The sequence below is a fragment of the Chelonia mydas genome, chromosome 15 (assembly GCF_015237465.2).
Source record: "Chelonia mydas isolate rCheMyd1 chromosome 15, rCheMyd1.pri.v2, whole genome shotgun sequence".
In the NCBI taxonomy this organism is placed as follows: domain Eukaryota; kingdom Metazoa; phylum Chordata; order Testudines; family Cheloniidae; genus Chelonia; species Chelonia mydas.
The window spans coordinates 25,787,784-25,799,190 of record NC_057856.1 but is presented as its reverse complement, the minus strand read 5'-3'; the positions used below and the strand labels follow the sequence as shown (position 1 = coordinate 25,799,190).

Genomic DNA, 11,407 nt, shown 5'->3' with positions numbered 1-11,407 from the left:
AACATACAGCTTTCCAGTCACAACTAGTTCAAGAAGTTGCACAGCCGGATGGAATTTACAGGCAACAGCAGGGAGGGACCAATTCATTGGATACCAAACTACAAAACGCTAGGGCTAAATTGTCTGTCTGCTGCAGGGATTGTGAAATCTTTTAAGTACTTCAAACAGAAATACAATGAACATAGGGGCAAAGCTGGCAAGCTGTTGGCTGCAGCTGTCAGATCCTGAAAATTAGGGAATCAAATTTTGACACTTAGAAGGGTAGATGGTTCAATTACAAGTGATCCTAGGTAAACCTGTGATATTTTTAGCTCTTTTCACAGCACATCATACTTTTCAGAGTTCAACGTAGGACCCCTGGAGCCTAGACTTTCCCAGGGTATCAGAATTAAATAGGATCAAAGCTGGGTTCACCCATAGTAGATGAAGTTGAAAAGAACATTTGTTGAGAATGTAGCCTACGGCATCCCATGGATTTTTAAACATGTAGTTGAGTTAAGCAACTTGCTTGCTTGGGGAATTATTTTTACATACAAATCTCTCTCTCTCAAACAGAAATATTTTGTTTGCAAATATCAGGAGAAGAAAAGAGGCCTTGGACTGTAGATCATTCTGCCCCCAAAGTGTCCTCGTCAGTGTGAGTCCATCAAAAAAACAAACTTCTGTTAGCAATACTAGATAGATAACTTTAAAAATGTGGTCATCAAGGAGCTGGCAGTTTAGGCGTTAATGGGTTTGAGCAGGGACTTGGGATATATTTTCCCCACCATTATGCAACCATCTCTTTCTCTTAACTACCAAGTGAAATATTGGAGAAAGGTTTTAATCCTTTCTGCCAAAGGTTCTATAAATAAATTAAACAGGGGGAAAGAATGTTACGGTCAATCCCACTGTGAATACAAAGATGGCAAGTCTATAGAATTGCTACTCAATCCAAAAGCTCTTGCTGTAAGACATTAACCATCACTGAAACCAAATGTATGTTGTAAGTCCGACTTAAAATATGGCTTCACACAACGGAATGCTCTCTCAGCACTGACAGGCATGAATAAAGCATTAATCTTATTGATCTCCATGTTTTCAGTGATAACTGGAAGCACTCTTTCATTAAATATATTTGGATTGGTACAAATTATTACTAATGGCTGTTGTAATATCCCTTCCTGCCCAGCAGCAAGCATCTTAGAAGAAACCTGCTAGTTAACATTAATGGAGAACTTCTGTGATTGGTCTGTCTGATGAGCAGGCTGTAGGATAACTTTCCTTTTAATATACCAAAATAATTGGCTTCTCTCTAAAAGTTTGTCCTTAGTATATGAGTCATTAGTCATATGTAAAAATATCTATACTGGCTCAAACACAGAGATCTGAGATTATTGAAAACCTGTCATGCCCAGGAACTTTCTCTGACTGAATTTTAATTGCTTGCAAGGCCTTTATCATGTTAATTGGACTGGCTAGAAAATTAACCATCTGCTCCTTGATTCTCAGTACACCGATTTGACTAAGATTTTTTATGGCTGGCATACTGAGACAATGATAGTGTCCCAATGTTAACAAAACTGCTTGTTCAGAATCTGCATTCAATTCTTAATTTTAGAAAGAAAAGATCCCTTTTGGGGATTTAGACTGACCTAATATTATCCAGGTGTTCTTAATTATTAATAATTTAGTTGGTTTTCGATACCTTGACACAATTGCTGCTAAAATCTTTTCTTCACATTTAATACCTTGTTTTCGACATTGACTTTCTGCAAAAAGGAGTATTTTTAATATTATGCATCCAAAATGATATCCCCACATGCTACCATATTCAACGATTGCCACAAAAGTAAGGGATTAATTTGTGGATTTGTTTCACCCCACCCTCTCACCCCCAAAAAACCCAGCCTCTCCTTTCATCTTTTGAATGTTTGCTGCTGTTAATCCTGTAGTAAGGAGTTTGTGAAATCTCCATTCTTTTGTTCTTTTTCCTGTTTATATGATAGAGGATACCCAAATAAACTAGTGCCTGGCTACATCTGAAAGATTTTTCTCTACTAAATCTTTAAAAATTAATAACTATTAAGTCAGTGGCAGTATTAATGATAAAGTAGAAAATAAAATTCTTAACCCTTATAGTGGAGCAAGTTCTGCTGAGATTTACATCATTTCCTACTTCACTGGAACTGCCCAGGGTGAATCAGTACAGAACATGGCCCATCATGTTTATAAATGCATAATCCCAAGCATGCAAAAATAATGGGATTGGCTTAAAAATAATTAGATTTTAAAAATAAATATTTTGGATTGTCTTTTGTTGTTGTTTTTTCCTGCTGGTTTTTGGGCCTTTAGGGTTCTCAAGCTTTTCTCTGCAACTATGAGGGCTAGAAACTTACAACATGACTCCACAAGCAGGATCTTAAAGAAAAACACCAAATATTGTGAGTTGTTTAAACTTATGATTGACGCTTTGGGTTATTGAAAGAAATCTAGAAGAAAACCTGAACTAACATAAATCAGAATTATGCTGCTTGCAAAGGGCTCAATCTTGCAGAGCACTTCAGCATATTCTGAGCTTTAAGTATGTTAGTGCTGCCGTTTGAAGTCAATGGAACTACTTGTGCTTAAAGTTAAGAATGTACTTGTGTTTGCAAGATTGGGGCCAGAATGCTGAGCACTTTGCAGGATCAAGCCCTAAACTGTGTATAGTACATATAATGGACATAGTTTATAGAGGATTAGAGTATATTGTATGCCAGTGTTCTTTCATTTGGGAAAGGATTACGAAAAGAGAGGAAGCAAAGAAATAGGAGGGAACGAAGATAACCATTTATGTTCCTAAGAATATAGTTCTTTAAAAACAAAGACTTAGAAATGTTTTAAAAACAAAGACTTAGAAATGTTGCCTGTTTGTTTATGATACACTGCCCTTTCCAGGATTGCTTTGATTGTGTCAAATATCCCAGATACACTGAGAATTGTAAGAGGTGCTAGGTCAAAAGCCAGGTGACGTAACCATATGAAGGGAATATGTTACTTAAGTGTTACTTTTAAGGAAAGGAAAGATGATCTTGTGGTTAAAGCGTAGGACTGAGAGTTAGGAAATCTAGGTTTTGGCTCCAGTTAAGCATCTGCTTAACATGCTTACGTGCTTTGCTGAATGGGGGGATAAATTTACAGCTGTCCCACAGATTTCCTGTGTGCTCTTGTGAAAGTCAATTTAATAGCTCTGACTCAGTTTCCCCATCTGTAAAATGATAACACTGATCCATCTCACAAGGGTGTTGTGAGACTTAATACATTAATATTTCTAAAGTGCCTTTAGATACTAAGATGGAAGTCAGTAGAGCAGGGGTAAGTGATAGTGTTGGTGGTGGATCTTTAAATAAAAAGTGAGGGTTATATAGCTAATCTGTCCTGGGATTCTAGGTACCCACGTGCCTCAGAACTATAAGTTCTGGTCAAAGTCCGACTTTTATTCAATCCATTTTATAGCATAACTAGCAGGCTTTCATCTTACATCCACCCATATAAATAATCAAGTGGAAAAGCATAATTTTTCTTTGCTTACATTCAGAGATTCTGTATCTCAGGGGGCCGCTGACTTGGCTAGCAAGCAGCAGTCAGAAGGCTGGTATGTTTACTTTAAATGTTACCTCAGCACCAGCAAATGGTTCTTGTCCAGTCATTTGATCTTTGAAGTTTAAATAACTATTAATGTTAAAAGAAAAGGAGTACTTGTGGCACCTTAGAGACAAACCAATTTATTTGAGCATAAGCTTTCGTGAGCTACAGCTCACTTCGTCGAATGCATCATCCGATGAAGTGAGCTGTAGCTCACGAAAGCTTAAGCTCAGATAAATTGCTTAGTCGCTAAGGTGCCACAAGTACTCCTTTTCTTTTTGCGAATACAGACTAACACGGCTGCTACTCTGAAACCTATTAATGTTAAGTTGCTTGAAAACAGAAAGCTCACTAGTGGACAAATGTCTTTGAAATGATACTTTACTTTGGGAATCAACAGATCCATAGGAATGCTCTAAATGAATTCTGCTGAGCTTCTATGCAGGGAACAGATGACCTGATCTATGAGTAGATAACTGCTGGAAAATGGACTCCTTTCTAGTCCTACTGGCTGGCTGAATGATTTTGGCAAGCCACTTCACCTCTGTGTGTCTCAGTTTCCCCATCTGTAAAATGGGGATAATTATACTGACCTCCTTTGTAAAGTGCTTTGAGATCTACCAATGAAATGTGCTATATAAGAGTGAGGTGGATAATTTGAAAGCAATTTGGCTAAACATAGCTACTTAAAGGCTTCTTACCAGAGTAAAATGTAATATTTTATTAAAAGCTTTCAGGGCCTGATTTTCCCCCCACAGCTCAAGATGAGTTGCAGGGCACTGCAGATGCTAAGCATATCTGCAAATAATCACAGAATCATGGAACCGGAAGTGACCTTGAGGGATCATCTAGTCCAGTCCCCTGCACTCGTGGCAGGACTAATTATCTCGACCATTCCTGACAGGTGTTTGTCTAACCTGCTCTTAAAAATCTCCAATGATGGAGATTCCACCACCTCCTTAGGGAATTTATTTCAGTGCTTAACCACCCTGACAGGAAGTTTTTCCTAATGTCCAACCTACACCTCCCTTGCTGAAATTTAAACCCATTGCTTCTTGTCCTATCCTCGGAAGTTAAGAAAAAATTTCCTCCTCCTCCTTGTAACAACCTTTTACATAGTTGAAATGCCCTAGTATGCTTTCATACATTTGAAAGGATTGGTAATTTGCAATTAGACTAGTTATAAATTCCCTGATTTGAGGGATCTCTTGGTTTGATTCTTGGCTGCTGGGCTAGGGAGCACCTGGGCTGCCATAGATCTGATAAGTCTGCCATGAGCTCATTTCCAGTTAGATTTAACTGGAGTTTCACCTGCTGACCTAGCACTGAATTTGGCCCTGCATTTAGGAGGGTTTTTAAATCTGTGTTACATTTGCAAAAGACTAAGTCTGTAGAAATTCTGCCAGGCTATTTGATTCATTATCTACAGAACATTGTCATCTTGCTACTACTGCTTATATCTTGTTTTATAGTTTCATGTAACTAGAATAATGTAAAATTCAAGATATGCATTTATAAACCAGGAGATTGCACTATATTAGAGCCAGATTTTCATGTCCTAAAATGGGTGGGGTTGCAACCCTGTCCACATGTCCGTATCTGAAGGTTTCGTCAATTTTTTTGGTTTTGGATGGGTTGCTTATTATATGGCCCAGACTCAGTCGCTAATAATTGAACATCTGTGAAATCAGTTCTTTAATCAACAGGGTCCTTTGGTTTCCATTATTAAGTAGATTATGCTTGGCAAAATACTGAATATGCAACTACTGTGTCTCCCACTCAGGCTATTTTCAAGACCTTAAAAGTAGTTATGGAAGTGAGGAGAATAACAGCTTGCTTTCAACCCTGGGGTAAACTGACAGAAAATCATTCAGATCTGACAGCTGTCTATAGTCACATGTGAAAAAAGTTTCTTCTCTTACATAATTCTTTACTATATTCTGCTGTCCAAATGAAATATCACTGGAACTGCTCCATCAAGAGAGAAGAAGGCAATCCATGTTTTTCTTGTATGGGTTTGTGTTAGTTGGTATCATGTCTGATTATTTTGTAACAAAGTATCTTCTGTAATAGCTTGAAAACCACAGAAAATTCAGTGTTTGCACAAGTGATAAAACTTTTTTTTTCTAGTCTGTATAAACTCAGAGGATGTGTTTGAATTGACTGTTATAAAACGTTTCTTTTGCTAATTAACGGGATAAATTACCAACAATAATATTACAATTGTACTGAGGTCTTTATTGTAACAAAACTGCTGCTTTACTGTTAGTGCTCTGACTTTTGTGACCTTGTCTATCCTTGTCCTAGGTAATAAGCACAATGTAAAATGGTCTCCTAAAGCCACACATACTCCAATCTGCATAGAGCACATTGAGTAATTTGTGGGTTTGTTCTTTCACGAAAAACGCTTATAGCTTTTGGCTTTAAAAATAGTTCTGGAGCATAGCAAGATAGAAAAAGCTTTGGCCTAGATATTGCACAGGATGGCAGATGAACAGGGTGGATTTCATTTTGGGCATTTTGCCCAGGACACTTTTTATAGAACACAGTTACTCTAAGGGTTCTTAGGCTGTAGTCACATCAGTTTTATGCATTATTCTTCAACAGGGAAATTCACTCATAAGCTAGGTACTTTCATGCATCTTAATTTTTAAAGTTTAAAATTGTTTCTGTGGTAATAGGACTGCTGATATTTTCTTGTGATTCTTTGTTAGTAGAATGCACTAATTCTACAATAATGACTTTATCCCAGCTGAACATTTTGAAACCTGCTTTACACTAAATTATCATAGCGTATTTTATTTGTTTTGAATTCCTTGCTCTCCATTTGTGGTTCTAAAAGCACTTTACAAATGTCAATGATTTTTGCCTCATAACATCCCTGTGAAGTGTATCAATAAGAGCTAACCTCATTTTATAAATGGGAAAACTAAGAGATAAGAGAAAGTTTAGGTCCTACATTTAAAAAAAAAAGTTAGTAATTCGAAGAGCCTCAGTTCTTCTGCGTTTAACTTAAGAGACACCTAGGGCCTGATTTTTCAGGGGTATATCAATTGAACACGTAAGAACTGAGAAACAGATTAAGTAAATATGATGATCTGTAAGACTCTGGATTATTATGCTTTACTTTTTAATAAGCAAAAATTGAACTCCTGTTCACTAATTCTAGCTGTGCTCCTTTTATGCTAGTTCTATGTATGACAGTCCTTCAGCTGGGTACACAGAATGAAGAGTTGACTCTACTCTACCCTGTCCTTTTGTTAAAAATGATTAGTCAATAATATCTTTCAATTCAGCAAGAGACATTAAAAGAGATCAGTATTTTAACTACTTACAACCAGTATTTAAAATCAAGAATCTTTTCCCTATGGCCCTTTTCAATTTTCTCTTAGCGTTTTTCTGCCCTTTCCCATCATACTTGAGAACTCATAGAGTTTAAGGTCAGATGGATCACCAGTCAGACCTCCTGTATGTCACAAGCCACCAACACTGTACATTAACCCAACAACCAAAATTAGACCAAAGTATTACAACCTTCAGGAGACTAGACTATTATGTGCCACTGGCAGAGAATAGGAGAAACCGACCGAAGTGCACCAGTGCTCGAGGCCCCTGCAATGGCAGGGAAATAATTAAATGAGATATACCCAGACAATTGTGGCAAGTGACCTGCACCCCATGGTGCCGAGGAAGATGAAAACCCCCCAAGATCACTGCCAAACTGACCTAGGGGAAATTCCTTCCCAACACCACGTATGGTGATCAGTTAGACCTTGAGCATGTGAGCAAGAACCAGCCAGCCAAGCACCTGAGAGAGAATGCTAAGTTGGTGCCACCTCAGAGCCCTGGTTAACCCCGTCCAATGTCCCATCTCCAGATGTGGCCATCCTTGATACTTAAGAGAAAGGAGGGTTTTTTTTAAATACTCCCTAGAATACATGAGGGTGGGGGAATCAGTTCCTGACCCCTGCAGGTGACTCACTGAAACCCTGAAGCATGAGCTTTAGGATCATAGGACTCTGTAATTCCTGTGTTCATTGGTTAAATTTGAGAAAAAAAAAAAAACTCTTAATTTTAAAAAAATTTAAATTGCCACAGTGACATGGATCAGAGGTAGCTGGAACATTAATGATAATACTTATCCACTGCCTTTCATCTTAGGAGAGGAAGGACAATCTTGTGGCTCAAGCCCATGAATAGATAGTGGGAGACCTGAGTTCTAGTCCCAACTCTGCCACAAATATCTTGTCACTTTGAGCAAGTCATCTCTGTGTCTCAGTTTCCATCTGTAAAGTGGGAATAATAATGATTATCTACTTCACAAGGATGTTGTGCAGTTCAGTTCTGTAAGGCTCTTTGATGTTCTTGGATGGAAGGCATTCTCATGTACGTGCAAAGTACTATTATATTAACTTTATTATTATCCAAGGGTCTACAAAAATTTGCAAACATCAGTTAGCCTTTCTAGCCCCTCAGTGAGGCAGGTAAGTAGAAATGAATGATCTCCATGTTCCAAATGGCTAAACAGAGGTATAGAGAGATAGAACTGACTTTTCTGATGTCTCATGGTGAGTGATTGGCAGAACTGAAAATAGAACCTGGGAGCCCTGACTTCCAGTTCTCTGCTAAATGCTATCTGAACAGGCTAGTTTATTGTAGTTTAAATGCTATCTGAACAGGCTAGTTAGAAAGCGTGATAAGGCCTTTTTTTTTTCATTCAAATTAAATTACAAATATCCCTGTTATGTCTCATTTCAGTTTAAACGATATGTTAATAAGCTTCGAAGCAAGAACACGTTTTATAAAAAGAAGCGTCTAGAAATAGCAGAAATTACAGCCGAGTATGGTATCCTACAGAGAACAGAAGAACTCCTAAAACAACGTCATGAGGCTATTCAGCAACAATTGGTAAGGCAAAATTCTCCCACTCCATACATTCTAGCCACAACCACAGTGATAACCATCAATACAATGATATGGACATAATTGGTTTGGAATTTTTTAATGTGTTTTAATCTTTAAAGCTCTCTTACTATTATTAGCTAAACACTGATAAAGCGTGCTTGGTATAGGAATTGTTTTAATCTGCCAGTTATACTCTGCTATCGTATTTCATGACTAGAAATAGTTTCTTATAGACAGTAGTACAAGCTCTACATTTTTTTTTCTTGAGTCTGACGGGCCTAATCCTGCACTCAAGTGAAGTCATGGGCAAAAATGTTATTGACTTCAACAGAAGTGGGACTAGGTCCTTAATTAGTTGAAGGTAAGCTTTGGTATATTTTGAGGGCTTTAAAATTACTTTATCAACAATAAGGTACAGATACAAGCTGTCAGAGATACTGGAATAGTATTTAAAAACAGCAACAACAAAATCCAAGCATTAAGAAGCAAATGTACTTCACAGTGGTTCTTGAAGTAAGTTAGAGAATATGTATTACTCAGAAATTGAAAACTAGCCAAACTCGGCTTCTACCACTAAACAACAAGAAAAGGAAAGGAGTACTTGTGGCACCTTAGAGACTAAGCAATTTATTTGAGCATAATCTTTCGTGAGCTACAGCTCACTTCATCGGATGTGGATGTGGGTGTAGGTGTGGATTTCCCACACCAATCAAGGGCAACTGAATATGCATGAGTACAGAGTACAAGTCTCCAGAGAATGTATATCCATTCTAATTGCAAAAGAATTTTACAGCAAGGTAGATAATGTACATTAGTTATCCTGCAGTAAAAAACACACCCTTTTTGGCAATGAAGACAAAGCCTATATCTAACTCCATACAGCTATTAAACCCCATAAAATGCTCCACACCATAGTGGCTGTAGATATTATAAGATTAATGTTTTTAAAACCACTAGAGTTGAATGGGTTTTTTGTAAGACTGACCAACTTGGAGTTGGTATGTTTGTGTCACTTTTAGAGATTTAATGCCCTGCATACTAGTCTACCATGACTGCTTGAGTTGTCGCTCAACATTCTGTATTACAAACTTACATTTCTTTGCATATTTAATGATCAGCTACTGTAACCACTGTGTGAATGAACAGGTAAAGTTTTGTTAAACTGTGAAAGGAATAAAAATAGTTAAGAGAATAATTTCTCTATTGTATTACATCCCAAATAATTTGAAGAAATATATGGGAAAAATAGCTTTATATATTGAGGCATTACAGTAAACTGTTTTCTTCTGTAAAAAAACAGTATTGGAGAATACAGTTGGCAAAACAGTTCAGAAATACTGTATTCTGTTCTCGTTTACATAGTAGGTTTTTTTATAGAATTAGCTATATTTACTACAGATTACATCCTCCAAAATAGGCATCCCTCTTTTTATATATTTAATTGCTGCAGAGAAGATCTGATCCAAAACCCACTGAAGTCAATGGGAAACTTTCTTTTGACCTCAGTTAGCTTTGAATTAGCCGCAGATAGAGGTCTTGCAGAAAATAGTTAATAACCTACCAGTTGAACAGAATGGCAGATACTTTAGTTAGTTCTTACGGCAGTCATAGAGTTTCATCACTCTTAAAATAAACTGATTCTAGCACTTAACTTCACTTTCAGCATTCTTGCAATATTTCACTTACATTAAAGAACTTGCTCCATGGTCTGCCAGCACCTGTCCTCACATTTTGTATTTGTTTCCTATGTCCACAGCAAGCTATTGAGGACAAGAAGGGTATCTCTGGATACAGTTACACACAGGAGGAGTTGGAGAGAGTATCTGCGGCAAAGAGCGAGATGGATGAAATGAAGGGACGAACATTAGATAACATGTCTGAAATGGTGATTTTGCCTAATTTAACTATTGTATTTCTGCAAGCTGGATGTTTAATTTTAGAAAAAATAAAATCAGGATTAACATTTCTGGCACAGGTTTTAAAATAAAATGCAATGTATGTTTGTAGAAATACATTTTGTAATATACTTTTGGGCAATGTACAGCTACAAAGGTGACCTGGAAGAGTTTTAGTAAAATCAGGCATGTGTCTGTTTTTGATGTACAAAGAATGCCTTTTTAAAAAGTATGTTTGCACGCGTGGGCAATGTTTCCTGATCGTTTTCCCTTTAGAAATATCAGGGGTATCAAATCTGGGCTTCCTTGGTTCAACATTTTTGTGATTTCAGGCATTGTCAATTGTTAGTATTGGCACCTTAATTGAAAACACGGAATGGGATTGAAACTTAACAAAGACTCCCTTTTCCAAAATGTGATTTAATCACTGGAAGTTATGGTTGTTAACAAAACCGAAACATAATGAGTTTTAAACAGCCTGACTAATCCCTTCCCCTTCTCAATTTTCAACTGTCATGAATCTTGTGATGTCGTCATTTAACTCATCATAGACAAGACAGGACTTGAATTTCTAATGAAAAAAACACGCAGAAAAAATATTTTTTAAAAGCCTCTCAAGCCTTCTTTATTTATATATAGTAAAGAAACAACAAAAAAGGGCACAGTGTTGTTGTTTTTTTTTTTTAACACTTTGCAGGTCCTTTTTTAAACTGACTGGTGAAAATAAAAAAGCATTCTTCTCAGCCAGGAGGCTGAATATGATTTGAACAGTTAGGCAGCATCATTTCATTATTTCAAAATATTTTTATTTTTCAAGGTATTTTACAATCATTTCTAAATATACTTGCAAAAACCTAATTGTTGCTGAACCAGTAATAGGAAGCCCCGGAGCAAGAGGGATTTCCTGCTCTGGAATGTCCTGTCAGAGGAACATTGAGTACTCAGATTGATTTATATATATTTCTACCAGGGGAAGCCCCAGCCTGTCAGCACATTTGCAG

At 37.1% G+C, this 11,407-nt stretch overlaps 1 protein-coding gene across 8 annotated transcripts in view; it reads left to right on the top strand.

Moving 5' to 3' along the window:
- IFT81 (intraflagellar transport 81) overlaps positions 1 to 11,407 on the top strand; it is a 66,713-nt gene that overhangs the window by 37,992 nt on the left and 17,314 nt on the right. For all 8 annotated transcript variants that reach the window (XM_043529229.1, XM_007058284.4, XM_043529227.1 and 5 more), the window contains exons 12-13: positions 8,365 to 8,514; positions 10,268 to 10,396. In XM_043529229.1, the coding sequence (XP_043385164.1) occupies positions 8,365 to 8,514; positions 10,268 to 10,396 (279 nt within the window). The remainder of the gene's footprint in view (positions 1 to 8,364; positions 8,515 to 10,267; positions 10,397 to 11,407) is intronic.